Below are 20,181 nucleotides of genomic sequence, written 5' to 3' on the forward strand. Positions count from 1 at the left end.
TTAGCTTCACTGAGTCTTAGTTTCCTTATCTATAAAATGGGAATTATAATACCTACCTCACAAAGATGCTGTGCAGATTAAGATGAAAGAATGAATATTATTACACTTAGTACTTGGTCTGTAATTGGAGGTCAGAAGATTTAAGTATCAGGAGTGAGACTGTCAACTGTGTCTTGGCGCCTTACCAGACCAACCCTGGGCAGCTGAGGTGATATCCTCTTTCCCAAACAGGAGGACTACACAACAGATGAGGACATGGTAGAAGGGGTCGAAAGCAAGCTTGGGAATGGGAGTGGAGCTGGTGGAATTCTTGATCTGCTTAAGGCCAGCAGGCAGGTGGGGGGACCTGACTATGCTACCCTCACGTGAGTACTGGCTTTGATCTCCCCTTTCCAGGTGATCAGACAGCACACCCCCCAACTTACCACCCAAAGGGTTAGGTCAGCCAATCAGCAAATATTTTTCAAGCCATTTACAAGGACATAGAATTAGCCAGGTCATTTGGGCTAGAAGAATAAAGTAGACAAGAAATCTGTCTTGAGGAACTTAAGATCTGATAGAGAGAGGATGTATAGACTTCAAGGGGAATCAGTTTGGGTTATTTGGAAGTTGGAGAGGGGCTGGAAGAGGCATGGAAGGAGAACTGAGCCTTTTCTGGGCCTTGTTTAAAAAAGGGGAAGAATGGGGGCCGGCCCGGTGGTGCAGTGGTTAAGTTTGCACATCCTGCTTTGGCCACCCACAGTTTGCTGGTTCAGATCCCACATGCAGACCTATGTACCACTTGTCAAGCCATGCTGTGGCAGGCGTCCCACATATAAAGTAGAGGGAGATGGGCAAGGATGTTGGCTCGGGGCCAGTCTTCCTCAGCAAAAAGAGGAGGATTGGTGGCAGATGTTAGCTCAGGGCTAATCTTCCTCAAAAAAAAAAAGAAAAAAAAAGAAAGAATGCAGCATGAGTGAACAGTGAAGAAGGTGCACCCCTCTTTTTGCCATCTTGCCTGCTGTCTGTAGAGAGACTTGAGGCAAGAAGGACTGGCCTTTTCATGAAAACCGTCTTTGATACTATCTTCATCCTTTCATTTGATTTCTGGTTTTTCACCTGGGATGGTTCTCTCCTTCCTCCCACCCTGACCCTCGAAGCTGTTGTCCATCCTCCGTGACTGTTCTGTTGACTGGTTTCCGCTGACAAGTAGAGAAACTCCCTCAGCATTTCTCTTCTGTCCGTTGCAGCGAGGCCCCTGCCTCTCCCAGCACTCAGGAGGCCATCCAGGGCATGCTGTGCATGGCCAATCTGCAGTCCTCCTCGTCCTCACCAGCTACCTCCAGCCTGCAGGCCTGGTGGACCGGGGGACAGGATCGAAGCAGTGGGAGCTCCAGCAGTGGGCTGGGCACAGTGTCTAGCAGTCCTGCTTCCCAGCGCACCCCAGGGAAGCGGCCCATCAAGCGGCCAGCATACTGGAGAACTGAGAGCGAAGAGGAGGAGGAGAACGCCAGTCTGGATGAACAGGACAGCTTGGGAGCGTGCTTCAAGGATGCAGAGTATAGTAAGGGCAGCTGAGCGCTTGGATCCCTGCCAGAAAGGCTCTCCCTAGCCCCAATCTCTGTCCCAAACCCAATCCCAATCCTGGACAGCCTGTAGGGAGCAAAGGCCTGGCCTTAAGCCTGCTACTTGGTTTTTCTGAGCCATATTTTCTTAATCTGTAAAATGGGGATATCTCACATGTTGATGTAAGAATTAGAGGTGATGCTTGCGTAGAGCACCTGGCACAATGTCTTGCTCACGGGAGGCCTCAAAAATGGTAGCTGTTATAATTAGCTATCGTCCATTTTTAGCATTGTCCAACCTTCACTTCTGGTGACTCTTTTTTCCCTCTTGCCTATTTTACTGCCATCACCTGTATCATTTGTGTTCTGTGTCGTTCAGTTCATCTCTTGCAAAAGTATATAATGACCTTTCAGTGGCCTTTTTACATTTAAGAGATGACTCCTTTTTTTATGGAGATTTATTGAATACTACAATGTATTCATTGTATGTATACATACATACACTCTTTTGTATAGTGCAGCTGACTTTAATGTAGGTTTTTGTTTTAATATTATTTTTAAAAAAAATTAATGCTGGTGCTGGCCCTGTGGCTGAGTGGTTATCTTTGTGGGCTCTGCTTCAGCGGCCTGGGGTTCGTGGGTTTGGATCCTGGGTGTAGACCTACACACTGATCCTCAAGCCATGCTGTGGCAGCATCCCACATGGAGGAACTAGAATGACTTACAACTATGCACTGGGGCTTTGGGGAGAAAAAAAAAAACAGGAAGATTGGCAACAGATGTTAGCTCAGGGCCAATCTTCGAAAAAAAAAAATGATTGATACTCATTGACCAAAATTAGAATAAGATAAAGGGAGTAAAAATTCCCTTTGACTAACACTCTTCCCCCTCTGAGGAAGGTTACCCAAGGGTAACCTTTATTATCAGTTGGATGTATACCTTTCAGGCTCTTGTGTTTACACCCAGAAGTAAACATAAATAAAGGTATGGTTGTGTTTAGTGTATGTAGTTCCACAACTTGCGTGGATATCTTTCAACATCAGTACATAGAGATCTACTTTAATACATTGAGATCTACCTGTTGCATAGTAGTCTATAGCATAGATGTACCATCATATGTTTATTCCCTACTGATTAACATTTAGGTTGTTTCTAATTTTTTGGTGTTACTAACAATGCTGCAGTGAAAATTCTTATAAATAACCCTTTGTGCCCATGTGCCAGTTAACATTTCTCTAGGGTAGCTAGACCTGTTGGTCTGAAGGGTATGTACAAAATAAATGTCAATAGTGCCAAATTCAGGGCCAGCCCGGTGGCGCAGTGGTTAAGTTCGCACATTCCGCTTCTCAACGGCCTGGGGTTCGCCGGTTCGAATCCCAGGTGTGGACATGGCACTGCTTGGCAAAAGCTATGCTGTGGCAGGCATCCCACATATAAAGTAGAGGAAGATGGGCATGGATGTTAGCTCAGGGCCAGTCTTCCTCAGCAAAAAGAGGAGAATTGGCAGCAGTTAGCTCAGGGCTAATCTTCCTCAAAAAAAAAAAATAGTGCCAAAGTCCCCTCCAAAAGGGCAGTATGAGCAGTATATGAGAAATACCTGTTTCTCCACAGCCTTACCAGCAGTGGATGTTAGCCTTTTTAATTTTTGCTAATCCAATGGCAAACAATGGTGTCTCAGTTTGTTTATGTGTTTATTGGCTCCTCTTTATTCCTTTTCTATGAATTATCCATTCAATCTTTCACCCATTTTTCTCTTAGGATGTTTGTTTTTCTTATTGATTTGTAGGAGTTCTTTACATATTATAGATTTGTTGGAGTTTTTTTTAATATATTGTGGCAATGTTGAAAAATATTTTCTGTTAGTCTGTTGCTTGTATTTTAGTTTTATTGTGTTTTTTAGCAAGTAGAAGATTTCAGTTTTTACATTGTCATCTTTGTCAGTTTGTAAGAAGTTGTCTTGTGTAAGAAGTCTTACATTTTCGCCTAAAACTTGTATAAAAGTTAAAATTTTACCTCTTTTTATGAAATTAAGTTTTGTGAATTGTGGGAGGTAAGAATCTAAGTTTATTTTTTTTCATGTGGATAGTCATTTGCCCCAAGACCATTTATTGACTAGTCCGTCATTATCCTCCTGATTTGAAGTTTCGCTTTTGTCATAAACTAAATTCCCATATATATATATATATATATGGATTTGTTTTTCTACTTTATTCCCACTTCTGTCCCTTAATAGCTATGTGACCTTGGGCAAACTAGTTAACCTCTCCATGCCTCTCTGTGTTAATAGTACCTACCTCATAGGTTGTTGTGAGGATTAAATGAATTAATATACATAAAGCACTTAGAACATTGCTCAGTACATGATAAGTGCTGTATGTTAGATATTGTTAATACTATCCTTTTCCATAAAATCGATTTGTCTATTCCTGTGGTAATACCACGTAGGTTAGTTACTATAGACCTTGTGTCTGGTAGGGCAAATCCTCTCTGCAGAACTTGCTTTGGACCTGAGGAGAGTGCAGTTGCTCTCAGCAAGCCCATCATCTCTGGGGTGAGTTGTGGTTGGTCTTAGGGTCATGCCAAGTTCCCTGGCCACTCTTCCTACCTTCAGCAGACAGTCACATTGACCTACAGCCAAGACATCCAAACCTAGTCTAACTAGTCCCCTCAGAACAAATAGGTCACTCAGCCTTTGCTTCCCCCTCCCTGCTTTGCCTTGCAACACTAGAAAGGCCATTTAACAACGAGATGCCAACCTACTTGTTATTTTTCCAAATTTTTAGGGTATTATTGAGCTTTTTCTATTCAAGATGGGTTTTAGACTCAGCATGTCAAATTCCGTGAAAATCCTATTAGGATTTTTTATTATTATTGCATGGCATTTGTAGATTAATTTATGGAGACATCTTTCATCAGAAGGCTTTCTGCTACAATGGGATGTATGCATTCCTGAAAAACTTCATTCCTGAAAAAAATTTGTATGCTAAAAATAATGAGGCTTATAAGAAAAAGAAGGTTGGGGCACACCCCTCAAAATCTCTGACTTTGAAGCCAAAATACTGATCCAAATAATGACAGTCCTAATAACAGTCCTTGCCCAGTTACAGCCCATTGGCATTTTCACCCAGCATCAGAGTCAGTGGATCTTTTGTAGCCTTAAACCCTGGGCTCAGGCTTCCTCCTTCCAAGATGTAGGTTCTTGAGAGTGTTTGCTTAATAAGATAGATACCAGCTTCATCAAATTAAAATCTGATCCAGGACCTAGCCTTCAGCAATCCTTTTATTTTTTAAACACAGGGGAAAGTGTCTTCACAACTTTTTCATCTGCTCTCTCAGCTCTCCCCTTCTCTCACTAGAGCTTAATTTTGTAGAAAACATAGCCACCATTTGTTCTTCCTCTGATGGGAGGCACTATTGCAGAATTTTTAGCTTTTGTCTGTGGGTCTTCATATATTGCTAAGACTTTCTCTGTAATTGTGAGAAAATTTACCACTGATTGGTTAAAAACAACATGCCAGGGAAAATTGCTATTGAGCCAGTGCAACTTCTGGATGGCATTGATGTCATTCTGCTATTTACCTTTCGGATATGAGCCATCACAAAACAGACCATCTTGTCCTTCCATCTTCAAACATGGTCTCTCTCTCCGTTTATTCGGGTTTTCTTGTATATCCCTTCTTCAGTTTATTTCTTCTTCAGTTTATCCCTAGGCATTTTCTTTTATAGTTTGGTTCCTATTGAAAGCAGCTGTTGCTAGTATGCAGGGAAATAATTGATTTCTCCATATTGATCCTGTATTGGATTGCCTTACTATACTCTTGTTAGTTCTATTAGTTTTTCAGTTAATTGTCTTGGGCTCTTGAAGTAGGTGATCTATGTCCCTTATCTTAGTTTTCTGGGGCTGCCATAACAAAATACCACAGACTGGTTGGTTTAAACAACGGAAATGTATTCTCTCTCAGTTCTGGAGTCTGGAAGTCCAAGATCAAAGTGCTAGCAGGGTTGGTTTCTCCTGAGGCCTCTCCTTGGCTTGCAGATGACCGCCTTCTTGCTGCCTCTTCACGTGGTCATCCCTTTGTGCGCATGGGCCCCTGGTGTCCCTCTGTGTATCCTAGTCTCTTCTTAGAAGGACACCAGTTAGATTGGATTAGGGCCCATCCTAGTGGCCTCATTTTAACTTAATTACCTGTTTAAAAGCCTTATCTCCAAATACAGTCATATTCTGAGGTACTGGGGCTTTAGGGATGCAGCGTATGAATTTGATGGGGACACAATTCAGCCAATAACATCTCCTTTCTTTCTAGTATTCATACCTGTAGATTTTTCTAGTTTTATTTGCAGCATTGAGTAGTAATGGTGATGGGCCTCGTTGTGTTGTTTCTGACTTTAAAGGTAATGCTGCCAATGTTCCTCCATTCAACATGTAGAGCTCTGCAGGTCTGTGGTAGATTCCTCTCATGAAGTTCAGGGGAGTCTCTGTCTCTAGTTTGAGAGGTTTTTGTTTGTTTTAAAATCAGGAGTGGAATTAGATTTTATCAGGTGGTTTTTTGACATCTTTTGATAGAAATACATGGTTTTTCTCTGTTAATTTGTTAATGGTGATTTATGTTAATAGAATTACTGATTTTGAATTGACAGTTCCTTCTTGAGATTAGCTGTACTTGATCATGGTGCTTAACAATATAGTCGTGCATTGCTTAACAACAGGGGTACGTTCTGAGAAATGTGTTGTTAGGCAATTTTATCGTTGTGAGAACATCATAGGGTGTGCTTACACAAACCGAGATGGTATAGCCTACTACATGCCTAGGTTACATGGTACTAATCTTATGAGACCACCATCGTATATGCAGTCTTTCATTTACTGAAATATTGGATGTGATGCGTGACTGTAGTTTGTCTAGGTTATTTGATTACTAATCATCTCTAATGTTTATTTGGTGTTTGTTTACTGTTAATTTCTGGTTTTATTTTATTCCTTTTCCTTAATTTTTTTGTACAACATCTCAAGTCGAAAGTTCTGTTCATTTATTTTCAGTCTATTTTTTCTTTTGATAAAGAATTTTTCAAATTTTATTTTTTAAATTAGTGTGAAGTAAAGTTGGCTTTGCTGATATACTCATATTGAGATTCTTGTTACCACCACCACCACCACAATGAGGATACAGAACCTCACCAAATTCTATTATGTAATCCCTTAGTAGTTATGCCGTCTCTCAACCCCTAACCCCTGCAACCACTGATCTGTTCTCCATCACTGTGATTTTGCCTCTGCTAGAATATCATATAAATGGAATTATACAGTATGTAATATTTTGAGACTGGCTTCTTTTACTCAGCATAATGCCTTTAAGATTCATCCATGTTGTTGCAAATCAATAGCTTGTTCCTTTTTATTACTGAGTAGTATTCCATTGTATGGATATACCACAGTTTCTTTATCCATTCACCCATTGAAGGACATTGTATTGTTTACAGCATTGGGTGATTATGAATTGAGCTGCTGTGAACATTTGTGTGCAGGCTTTTGTGTGAACATGAGTTTTCATTTCTCTAGGGTAAATACCTAGGCATGGGATTCCTGGGCAATATGGACAGTGGATGCTTTAACTTTACAAGAAACTACCAAACTGTTTCCCAGAGTATTTGTGCCATTTTACATTATCACCAGCAATATATGAGAGTTCCAATTGCTCTGCTTATTTATCGTTACTTTGTATTGTCAGTATATTTACTTTAGCCATCCTCATAAGCGTGCAGCGATATCTCATTTAATGGCTCATGTAATGGCTAATGATGTTGAACATCTTTTCATGCACTTATTTGCCATTCATACATATATCTTCTTTTTTGAAATGTCTTTAAACAGACACTTTGAATGACTTCTGTCCATTTTTTAATTGAGTTGTTTTTTTTCTTAATTGTTGAGTTTTCAGAGTTCTTTATATAGTCTTAATTCAAGTCTCTTGTTAGACATGATTTGCAAATATTTTCTCCCAGTCTCTAGCTTGTCTTTCATTCTTTTAACATTTTCTTTCTTAAGGCAAATACTTTCATTTTCTAGAAAGTCCAATTTATCAATTTTATCTTTTATGGATTATACTTTTGGTGTCTTATTTAACAATTCTTTGTGTAAACTCAGGTCATAACAATTTTCTCCTTTTTTTAATCTAATATATTATGGTTTTAGGTTTTACATTTCTATCCATGATCCATTTTGATTAAATTTTCATATAAGGAATGATGTTTAGTTTAAGGGTCCACCTTTTTTTTTTTTTGGCATTTGGATGTCCAATTGTTCCAACACCATTTGTTGAAAGGATTGTCTTTTTTTTCCATTGACTTGCATTTGTAGCTTTGTCAAAAATCGCATGACCATATTTGTGTGGGTCTGTTTCTGAATTGTTTTATTTTGTTTCATTGATCTATGTGTTTGTCCCTTTGTTAGTACTTCACTGTCTTGATTACTGTAGCTTTATAGTGATTCTTAAAATCAAGTAATATGATTTCTTCCATTTTTCCTATCCATATAAATTTTAGAATTAGTTTGTCTGCATCCGCAAAAATTTCTCCTGAGATTTTGATTGGAATTGTGTTAAATCTATAGATCAATTTGGGAGAATTGACATCTTTATTTTTTATTAAGGTGAAAATCACATAACACATAATTAACCATTTTAAAGTGTACGATTCAGTGTGGTGCAACCACTACCTCTCTCTGTTTCAAGACATTTTCATCACCTCGGAAAATACCCTGTATCTGTTAAGTAATTGTTCCCCACTTCCCCCTCCCCTCTTCCCCTGGTAACCACTAATCTGTTTTCTGCCTGTATGAATTTGCCTCTTATGGATATATCATATAATATGTGATCTTTTGTGTCTGCCTTCTTTCACTTTGCATAATGTTTTCAAGGTTCATCCAAGTTGTAGCATGTGTCAGTATTTTCTTCCATTTTATGGCTGAATAGTATTCCATTGTATGGATATACCACAATTTGTTTATCCATTCATCTGCTTGTGGGCATTCGGGTTATTTCCACCTTTTGGCTGTTATGAATAATGCTGCTATAGACATTTGTGTCCATGTTTCTGTGTGGACATATGTTTTCATTTCTCTTGGGCATAAACCTAGGAGTAGAATTACTGGGTCATATGGTAATTCTATATTTAACTCTTTGAGAAGCCATCAAACTGTTTTCTCTAACTGCAATAGAATTGTCACCTTAGGTATATTGAGTGTGCTAATCTACATACATGATATGTCCCTCCACATTTAGTCTTTTAAAAATTTCTTTCATCAGTGTTTTATAGTTTTTGGCATGCAGATCCTGTACATGTTTTGTTAGATTTATCCCTAAGTTCTGTATTTTTAGGAGATATCATAAATGGCGCTAGTTTTGAAACTTTGGTTTCCAATTGTTTATTGCTAGTACATATAAATTTGATTTTTGTTTTTTGACCTTGTATCCTGCAACCTTGATAAACTCACTTGTTAATTCTAGGGGATTTTGGGGGGTATATTCTTGGTATTTTTTTGTATAGATGATCATGTCATGTGCAAGTATGGGCAGTTTTATTCCTTTCTTTCTAATCTGTATGTCTTTTTTTCTTCTTTCATTTTTGTTCTGGCTAAGATTTCAAGCACAGTGTGGTGATAGTGAGTACCCTTGCCTTGTTCCCAACCTGAGGGGGGAAAGCATTCAGTCTTTTCACTATTATGATGTTAGTTGTAGGTTATCAGGTTAAGGAAGTTCCCTTCTATTCCTGTTTTGCTGAAAGTTTTTTTATAAATGGGTGTTGAATTTTGCCCAATGTTTTTGTTCCATCAGTAGATATAATCATGTGGTTTTTCTTCTTTAGTGTGTTAATATGGTAGTTTACATTGATTGATTTTCAAATATTGAACCAGACTTGAAATCACAGGATAGATCTTTCTTGATAATGGTGTATTATTTTCTTTATATATTATTGAACTTGATTTACTAATATTTCACTGCGGATTTTTGTGTTTATGTTCATGAATGATATTGGTCTATAATTTCCTTTTCTTTGTACTCTCTCTTTAGTTTTTGGTATCAGAGCAATGCTCAAAGAATGAGTTGGGAAGTGTTCCCTCTTCTATTTTCTAGAAGATGTTGTGTAGAATTAGTGTTTTTTTCTTTTTTAAATGTTTAGTAGAATTTGTGAGTGAAACCACCTGGGCCTAGAAGTTTCTTTTTCAGGTTTTAACTCTGGATTTATTTTCTTTAGTAAATATAGGATTATCCAGATTATCTATTTCACCTTGGGTAAGTTTCAGTAGTTTGTGTCATTCAAGGAATTGGTCCGTTTCAGCTAAATTATAGTATATATGCGGGTATAGAGTTGTTTGTAGTATGCTCCTATTATCCTTTTAATGTCTGTGAGGTCTTTAGTGATATCTCCCTTTTCATTCTTGATATTAGTTATTTGTGTGTTCTTTTTTTTTTCTTTGTCATTCTTACTGGCATTTTATCAATTGATCTTTTCAAAGAATCAGCTTTTGGTTTCATTTAAAATTTATTAAGATTTGTTTTATTACCCGGAATTTGTCTATATTGATAATTTTGTGTTGTGAATTTGCGAAGAATGTGCTCTCTGTTGGGTTGAGTGTTGTTTTGTGCCTGTCTCAGCCTTTCAATAACCAGTGTTGTGGTTGGACTGGCCCTTGTAGTTCTTATGATTGTGAGATGCCCTTCAGTAATAACCATCAGGAAACTTTGAAAAAATAAAGATTTATTACTCACAGGACCTGGAAATTACACAGCACACTAGGGAACACACGGTGAGGCCATGGGTAGAGAGAGAATGCACAGGCCTGGGGTTCAGCTTTTATTGGAGTCAAGGAGTGTGCTTAGGGTTCTGTGGGCTCACTCTTTACTGATGAATTTAAAACATAAGATCAGGAATTTAAAGTAAGTGCGAGAAGAGAAAAAAAACAAGTGGCCCCAAATGATCACTTACTGAAATCAAACAAGATCTCTAAAACAAAGGAGCCTCAGTGTGGGGAGACAGCCTGGCTCTTTATCTGGATGTGTGGCTGGCAATGTGTTCATTCAAGATAGCCCTCTTGAAGTGGATGCCTCTTTGAAATTGATGTCTTGGCAATCAAAGCTTAAGTCAGGCACTTTCGTTACAAAACAGAAAACAACTGCCAGGGCTTACACTGCAAGTGTTCTATAGATTTCAATTAGATCAAGTTGATTGATGGTGATGTTCTATATCCTTGCTGATTTTCTGTCTATTGTTTTATTGATTGCTGAGAGAGATGTGTTGTGTCTCCAAGTATAATTATCTATTTCTCCTTTTATTCTACTTCCATCAATTTTTGTTTCGCATAGTTGGAAACTCTGCTGTTAGGTGCATCCACATTTAAGATTGTTATGTCTTCTTGTTGAGTTTACCCTCTTGTTATCATGTTATATCCTTTTTTATCTCTGATAATTTTCCTTGGCCTGAAGTTCCTTTCTGATAATATAACCAATCCAACTTTCTTTAATTAGTGTTAGTATGGTATATCTTTTTCTATCCTTTTATTTTAAACCTACCTATATGATTACGTTTAAAGTGAGTTTCTTATAGACAGCATTTAGTTGAATCTTGTGGTTTTCTAAAAGTCCTTATTGATAATCTCTGCTAATTAGTGTTTTTAGACCATTTACATTTAATGTAATTAATGATCTGTTCAGATGAAGGCTTATTGTTTTCCTATTTCTTTAACATATCTCTTTTTTATTTACTTCTCATTTCCTGCCTTCATTTGGATTATTTGAATAATTTTTGGTATTCCATTTTAATTTATCAATTGAGTTTTTTACTATTTCTCTTTGTATAACACCACTTCTTAAGGAGACTGTCCTTTCTCCTTTGAATGCTCTTGGCACCCTTGTCAAAAATCAATTGACTATAGATGTATGGGTTTCTTTCTGGACTTTCAGTTCTATCCCTTGATCTATATGTCTGTCTTTATGCCAGTACTACGATATTTGGATTACTGTAACTTTGTAGTAAGTCTTAAAATTGGGAAATGTGAATCCTCCAACTTTATTTTTCTTTTTCAAGATTGTTTTGGCTATTTGGGGTCCCTTGCAATTCCACTTGAATTTTAGGGTCAACTTTTCCATTTCTGCAAAGAAGGCCATTGATATTTTTATAGGAATTGGATTGAATCTGTAGAACACTTTGGGTAGTATTGCCATCTTAACAATGTTAAGACATCCAATCTATGAATATGGTATGCCTTTCCATTTATTTAGGTCTTCTTTAATTTCTTTCAGCAATGTTTTGTAGTTTTCGGTATACAAGTCTTATACCTCCTTGGTTAAATTTATTGCTACTTACTTTATTCTTTTTGCTGTTGTAAATGGCATTGTTTTCTTAATTTCCTGTACATATTGTTCATTGCTAGTGTATAGAAACACAGCTTATTTTTATATGCTTTCTTTTTCTTGCCATTTGCTTGGAGTATTGTATTCTATCCCATCATTCTGAGCCTGTGTTTCTCTTTAGAGCTCAGATGTGTCTCCTGGAGGCAGCATATTGTGGGGTCTTCTTTTTCAATCCATCCAGCCACTCTGTGTCTTTTGGCTGGAGAATTCAATCCATTTACATTTAGAGTGGTCATTGATGTATGAGGGCTTAATGCTGCCATTTTCTCTCTTTTTTATTTTTATTTTTTTATTGAGTTCATGCTAGTTTACATCATTGTGAAATTTCAGTTGTACATTATTTCTTGTCTGTCACCACATAAGTGCTCCCCTTCCCCCCTGTGCCCAACCCCCAGCCCCCTTCCCCTAGTAACCACTGAACTGTTTTCTTTGTCCATGTGTTTGTTTGTATTCCACATATGAGTGAAATCATATGGTGTTTGTCTTTCTCAGTCTGGCTTATTTCGCTTAGCATCATTTCCTCCAGGTCCATCCATGTTGTTGCAAATGGGATGATTTTGTCTTTTTTATGGCTGAGTAGTATTCCATTGTGTGTGTGTACACACACCACATCTTCTTTATCCAATCATCGGTCGATGAGCACTTGAATTGTTTCTATGTCTTGGCTATTGTGAATAGTGCTGCTATGAACATAGAGGTACATATGTTACTTTGGATTGTTGACTTCAAGTTGTTTGGGTATATACCCAGTAGTGGGATAGCTGGGTCATATGGTATTTCTATTTTTAGTTTTTTGAGGAATCTCCATACTGTTTTCCATAGTGGCTGCATCAGTTTGCATTCCCACCAGCAGTACATGAGGGTTTCCTTTTCTCTATACCCTCTCCAACATTTGTTATTTTTAGTCTTAGTGATTATAGCCATTTTAACAGGTGTAAGGTGACATCTTAGTGTAGTTTTGATTTGCATTTCCCTGATGATTAGTGATGTAGAACATCTTTTCATGTGTTTATTGGCCATCTGTATATCTTCTTTGGAAAAAAGTCTGTTCATCTCCTCTGCCCAGTTTTTGATCAGGCTGTTTGTTTTTTTGTTAAGTTGTGTGAGTTCCTTTTATATTACGGAGATTAACCCCTTATGGGATATATGATTTGCAAATATTTTCTTCCAGTTGGTGGGTTGTCTTTTTGTTTTGATCCTAGTTTCTTTTGCCTTGCAGAAGTTCTTTAGTCTGATGAAGTCCCACTTGTTTATTTTTTATTTGGTTTCCCTTGTCTGAGAAGACATGGTATTCAAAAAGATCCTTTTAAGTTCGAGGTCAAAGAGTGTATACCTATATTATCTTCCAGGAGTTTTAATTTTTCAGGACTTATCTTCAAGTCTTTGATCCATTTTGAGTTTATTTTTGTGTATGGCATGAGATAATGTCTACTTTCATTCTTTTGCATGTGGCTGTCCAGTTTTCCCAGCACCATTTATTGAAGAGACTATCTTTTCTCCATTGTGTGTTCTTGGCATCTGTGTCAAAGATTAGTTGTCTGTAGATGTGTGGTTTCATTTCTGGGCTTTCAGTTCTGTTCCATTGATCTGTGTGCCTGTTTTTGTACCAGTACCATGCTGTGTTGATAACTATGACTTTGTAGTACATTTTGAAGTCAGGGATTTTGATGCGTCCAGCTTTGTTCTTTTTTCTCATGATTGCTTTAGCAATTCGGGGTCTTTGGTTGCCCCATATGAATTTTAGGATTCCTTGTTCTATTTCCATGAAGAATGTCATTGGGATTGCATTGAATCTGTAGATTGCTTTGAGTAGTTTGGACATTTTAAGTATGTTTATTCTTCCAATCCATGTGCATGGAATCTCTTTCCATCTCTATATGTCATCATGTATTTCTTTCAATAATGTCTTATAGTTTTCATTGTATAAGTCCTTCAAGTCTTTGGTTAAATTTATTCCTAGATGCTTTATTCTTTTTGTTGCGATTGTAAATGGAATTCTATTCTTGAGTTCTCTTTCTGTAAGTTCGTTATTCGACTATAAAAATGCAACTGATTTTTGTACCCTGCAACTTTACTGTAGTTATTAATTATTTCTAAGAGTTTTCTGATGGATTCTATAGCATTTTCTATATATGAGATCATGTCATCTGCAAACAGTGAGAGTTTCACTTCTTCACTCCCTGTTTATATTCCCTTTATTCCTTTCTCTTGCTTAATTGCCCTGACCAAAACCTCCAGTACTATGTTGAATAAGAGTGGTGATAGTGGGCATCCTTGTCATGTTCCTGTTCTCAGAAGGATGGCATTCAGTTTTTCCCCATTGAGTATGATGTTGGCTGTGGGTTTGTCATATATGGCCTTTATTATGTTGAGGTAATTTCCTTCTTTCCCCATGTTGTTAAGAGTTTTTATCATAAATGGCTTTTGGATCTTGTCAAATACTTTCTCTGCATCTATTGAACTGATCGTGTGGTTTTTATAACTCATTTTGTTAGTGTGGTGTATCACATCGATTTATTTGTGGATATTGAAGCATCCCTGTGTCCCTGGCATAAATCCCACTTGATCATGATGTATGATCTTTTGGATGTATTGCTGTATTCAGGTTGCCAATATTTTGTTGAGGATTTTTGCATCTATGTTCATCAGCGATATTGGCCTTTAGTTTTCCTTTTTTGTGTTGTCCTTAGTTATTGTTTCATGTGTTCGAATTTTAAGTCATACAGGAAATGAAAAGAGCATTTAGAAACCACAAATACAACAATAGTTGCTTTTATATTTACCTCTATAATTGCTTTTACTGGTGTTTTGTATTTCTTCATTTAGCTTTGTGTTACTCTGTAATCTCCTTTTATTTTAGCCTGAAGAGCTATCTTTAGCATTTCTTAAAGTGTGGGTTTACTAATGACAAACTCTTCCAGCCTTTGTTTATGAGAATATCTTAATTTGCCTTCATTTTTGAAGGATAGCTTTACCATATATGTTATTCTTGGTTTGCAGTCTTTCTTTCAACACTTTAAATATATCATCCCACTGCCTTCCGGCCTCCATTGTTTCTGACGAGAAATTCGTTGTTAATCTTAGTGTGAATCCTTTGTAGATGACAAGTTGCTTCTGTCTTGCCGCTTTCAAGGTTTGTTCCTTGTCTTTGTCTGTTGACAGTTTGAGTATAATGGGTCTCAGTGTGGATCTTTGGGTTTATGCTACTTGGAATTTGTTGAGCTTCTTAACTGTCTGTTTTCATGTATTTCATAAAATTTGGAAAATTTTGGGCATTTTTTCTTCATATAGTCTTTCTGCCTCTTTCTCTCCCTCCTCTCCTTCTGGGATTCCCATATAAATATGTTGGTAAGCTTGATAGTGTCCCACAGGTCCATTTGCCTTTGTTCATTTTTCTTCATTCTTTCTTTCTGCTCACCAGCCTGGGTAATTTCAATTGAGCTTTCTTTACTTTTGCTGATTCTTTCTTCTGCCTGCTCAAAGTATGCTGTTGGAGCCTTCTAAGGAATTTTTAATTAAATCCGTTGTACTTTTCAGCTCCAAAATTTCTATTTGGCTCCTTTTCATGTTTTCTGTTTCCTTATTGATATTCTCTTTTTTGTTGAGACATGGTTCTCTGATCATATTTAAGACAGTTAATTTAAAGTCTTTGTATAGAAAGTCCAGTGTCTGGGCTTCCTCAGAGACAGTTTTTATCAATTTCTTTGTTTCTGTAAATGGGACATACTTTCCTATTTTTTTGCATGCCTCATAATTTTTCAGTTGAAACTTGAACATTTTGAATATTGTAATGTGGTAACTCTGGGAATCATATTTTCTTTACCTCCCAGAGTTTGCTATTGTTACTTATTGTGAACTGCAGTTATCTGTTCATTTAGTGACTTTCCAAATGATTTTTGCAAAGACTGTATTCCTTGTTTGTGGTCCCTGAAGTATCCATTCCATTGCTTCAGTAGTCAGCTGAGATTTTTTTGACAGAGATTTTTTTAAATGCCTAAATTAAGCAGGCTTTTTTTTTTTATTAAGCATTCCCCATGTTGTGAGTTTTTAATTGAATTTCAGAGTCCAAAAAAAGTTGATTGTTGCAATTTTTGCCAGTTTAATGGTTGCTTCAGTGGAGGGATAGATCCTTGGAGCTCCCAACCCTACCAGTTTGGGAGGCATCACTCCTTCCATCCTTCTATTTTTAGTATATACATTTTAACTTGTATTTTCTTCAAAATGTCTAGATTTAATTATTATCTCCATCTCCATCTCTGTCTCTTGAAGAAGACATGAACCTTAGAATGGAATTCCTTTTGCCTGTTACTTTATACATATCATCTCTCAATCTTCACAACTTTACAAGGCAGGTGGTATCTATTATTTTATTTTTATGGGAAGATAGTGAAACTTAGAGAAGTTCTTCTAGGCTGCAAAGCTAGTGGGTCAGTCTAGGATTTCAAAGTGGTTGTCTGATCCTGAGACTTAAGGTCTTTCTACCATACCACACTTCTCTCCTTGAGATGGAAAAACTTTCAGACCCAACAAAATAACATTGATAGCCATCAGGGTATTAGGCATGGGTCCTTTCACAAACAACTGTTACCAGTAGTCATTTCTTTCTAGGGACAATCAATGACCCCTCATTTTTAAAAAAAGTTCTTTAATAAGTCAGGAGACAGGGGTTTTACCTCTTTGAGGGAGAAAGGCCTCAAAAATGGACTCACTTTCTTTCCTACAAAGAAACCCTTCTGGAAGGAAACAGGAGAGTGAATTCCTCTAATGATGTAGAATTCTAGAGAAATTTGAAGCTAGTCATTAAGAGGAGGGGGAGTAGGGTATTATGAGGAAATTTTCACTCTCACTTTGCTTCTCTTTTAGGTTTAGCAGCAGCATCAGCAGTTTGGCCTCATCAGTAGGACCTTTCTAGACCATCTTCCCATTAAATCCTATAGGTGTTGCATGTGGATTGTGAGGAGAATGTGATAAAACTGGATGTTTGTGTGTATTTGTATAGGATGAGATACTTGTATATGTGTGTTTTCTCATTCAGATCATTCAGTTCCGGTAATCTTCCCAATTCAGCCCAAGTGTTCTTTTTGTTCCCTTTCTGTGAGTAATGTGTGTATCATTTCTTTTTCCATTAATTCAGCAAACACTTACTGAGCACCTGCTCTGCACTATGTTAGGCTTCCTTAGTTTGAAAGCAAATAATATATATCCCCGCCATTACGGTAAATTGTGGGTGACAGGTTTACTAATCACCTCTTAAATAGTATATAACAAATAACTCCAATGGAAGTATGCACAGGATACTATAGAGAGTTGAGGAGACATCTGAGTCAGATTAGGAGAACAAGGGAAAGTTTCTTTAGGTAGTGAATTTACAGCTGAATTTTGCAGGATCAGTAAAGTAACTCATGAAGTTACTCACTAAATGGATGTTGGGTGATCAAATCAGAATTAGATGATGCTGGGAGGACATTTGCAGTGAGGGTGCAAAAATAGAAAGACATAAAAAGCATGTTGTACTTTCAGGGGCTCCTGCAGTTGAGTATGGATTAAGTAAAGTGCCCACTTGTAGGGGAGTGGGAGGAGCTGAGATAGGTATCATTTTGTCTTCACCCTTCTGGATGAGATCTCAATTTACCTTGCTTTTCCCCTCTCATTGCAGTTTACCCTTCCCTAGAATCTGATGATGATGACCCTGCTTTGAAATCTCGACCCAAGAAAAAGAAGAATTCAGATGATGCTCCTTGGAGTCCTAAAGGTAATCCAGTATTCTATCCTTTAACTCTGTGGGGGTGGTTGGGAAAAAAACGGGCTGGGGGTAGGTGGGTTATTTAATACAGGAAGACATGATTCAGTCACTCATTTATTTATTCAGCAAACATTTGTTGAGTGCCTGTTGTGTGCCAGGTACCATGTTAGGTTCTGGAGCAAAAATGATCAGTAAAACACAGTTTGTATACTCAGTTCGCCAAAGCCAGAGGTAATGGAGCATGTTGCTTCTGGTGTTATATGGCTTGAGATGAAAAGAAGAAGACTTTGAACAGATTTTGACAAACAAGGTTAAACAATTTAAGAATGAGAACATTCTCCTGCCATCATCCCAGCTCTTTGGTAATATTGTTGTCAAAGGAGGGAAGTTCTGCTCACTGTTGATCTCTACAAGGCCCGAAACCTGTACTGGCTGAGAGGCTATCTCTGAGGAAGGAAGAAAGAATGATTATTGAGTTGAACATGGAATTTAGAGGGTGATAAAACAATTTTATTCATCTCCTTGGCTGGATGGTTTTCAAATTGGAGGGTGTGTCAGGTAGCTTTTGCTGCTTACAAACTACCCAAAACTTAATGGCTTAGAACAACAACAGTTGATCATTTCTCATGATTCTGTAGGTTGGCTGACCTGTTCTAGTCTATGCCAGCTTGGCTGGGGCTCAATGGTCTACAAAGATCTCCCTCAGGTGTCTGAGACCTAATTTGGGGTAGCTGGGGCTTCTCTTCATGTGTTCTTTCATCCACCAGGAGGCCAACGTAAGCTTTTTCACAAGGTAGCAGAAAGGTATCCAGCAGCAAGAGAGGAGAAGCCCCAATGTGCAAGCACTTTTCAAGTCCCTGCTTGTGTCGTGTTTTCTATTGTCTCATTGGTCAAAGCAAGTTACATGGTCAAGCCTCGATTCCAGGGGTGGAGAGATAGATTCCATCTCCTGAGCAGGGTAACTGCAAAATCCTCATATGCATAGAAAGAGAGGTGAGCACATTGAAAGCCATTACTGTCAGCAGTCTTCCACAGAGGGTGCTGGCATCTCAGTACCTCTGGTTCCCCAGGAAACAAAGGGCCCACTGTCCCCACCCTGCCTTATTTGGCCTTTCTGGTGTTTGCTTGGGGTTGTGGGAGTGGGGTGGCCAGACAGTCCTGGGAAATGTTCTCTCAGTGAGTCAGTCAGCAAATGTTTCTTTTTTTCTTTCTTCAGACATATTTTCTGATTATATTTTCTCCTATAGTTTCTGGCTGATTAGCATAATAGAAAATTTGGAAAATATGGAAAATGGAAGAAAGTATAAAGAAGAAACCACCCGTGAAGCAACCACTGTTAACATTTTGACATATTTCCTTCTAGTCTTTTTTCCTGTGCACTTTTCTTTTTATGATTGAAATCACACTATGTATACAATCATATATCCTACTTTAAAATTTTTTTTTTTGAAGATTGGCACCTGAGCTAACATCTGTTTCCAATCTTCCTTTTTTTTTTTTTTTTTAAAGATTTTATTTTTTCCTTTTTCTCCCCAAAGCCCCCTGGTACATAGTTGTGTATTCTTCGTTGTGGGTTCTTCTAGTTGTGGCATGTGGGACGCTGCCTCAGCGTGGTCTGATGAGCAGTGCCATGTCCGCGCCCAGGATTCGAACCAACGAAACACTGGGCCGCCTGCAGCAGAGCGCGTGAACTTAACCACTCGGCCATGGGGCCAGCCCCCCAATCTTCCTTTTTTTTCCCTGTTCTTCTTCTCCCCAAAGCCCCCCAGTACATAGTTGCGTATTCTGGTTGTAGGTCTCTCTGGTTGTGTTATGTGGGACGCCACCTCAGCATGGCCCGATGAGCAGCACCATGGTCTCGCCCAGGATCCAAATCGGCAAAACCCTGGGCTGCTGAAGCAGAGCGCAGGAACTTTACTCAGCCACGGGGCCGGTCCCTAAAATTTTTTGCCTTTTAATCAAAATAATGTGTATATCTGATAGCAAATCACATAGTATAGAGGAGTTCAGGATGAAATGCAGTGGTCTTCTGTCTCTGCTGTCCCTACCTCCAATCCCATGCCTGAGAGGCAGCCTCATAGTTTCTGGTAATTTCCTCCAAAACTCAAGATAATAGGGTGTATACCACCGTTTCTTGATTTGTCAACTTAACCTCTATTTCTCCTTCCATCAGCTTCTGTCAATCTCTCTTGATTACCCACTTTCTAAGATATAGACATTAGTGCTGCTGTTCTTTCTTCCTTCCTCCAACCTTCTGTGAGCCACATTTTTTCATTTACATTGTCAAGGTTGTTAACGTTTATGTCGTCTTGCAATTAGTACTCTACATTGACTAAAGGTTGACTGTTGAAGTTGAAAACCAATAAATAATCTGGCCTTTTAAATTAATATTATATCCTAAGCATGTCCCTATGCTGTTGTTTATAAATAGTATTTTAATAGCTACAAAATATTCTATTCCATGGATATGCTGAGTTTACCTAACTTC

At 38.0% G+C, this 20,181-nt stretch overlaps 1 protein-coding gene across 4 annotated transcripts in view; it reads left to right on the forward strand.

The window, feature by feature from the left end:
- PHF8 (PHD finger protein 8) overlaps positions 1 to 20,181 on the forward strand; it is a 113,268-nt gene that overhangs the window by 72,090 nt on the left and 20,997 nt on the right. For all 4 annotated transcript variants that reach the window (XM_005613879.4, XM_005613880.4, XM_070257338.1 and 1 more), the window contains 3 exons: positions 232 to 365; positions 1,230 to 1,543; positions 17,607 to 17,702. In XM_005613879.4, the coding sequence (XP_005613936.1) occupies positions 232 to 365; positions 1,230 to 1,543; positions 17,607 to 17,702 (544 nt within the window). The remainder of the gene's footprint in view (positions 1 to 231; positions 366 to 1,229; positions 1,544 to 17,606; positions 17,703 to 20,181) is intronic.

This window comes from Equus caballus, chromosome X (assembly GCF_041296265.1).
Source record: "Equus caballus isolate H_3958 breed thoroughbred chromosome X, TB-T2T, whole genome shotgun sequence".
Classification (NCBI taxonomy): domain Eukaryota; kingdom Metazoa; phylum Chordata; class Mammalia; order Perissodactyla; family Equidae; genus Equus; species Equus caballus.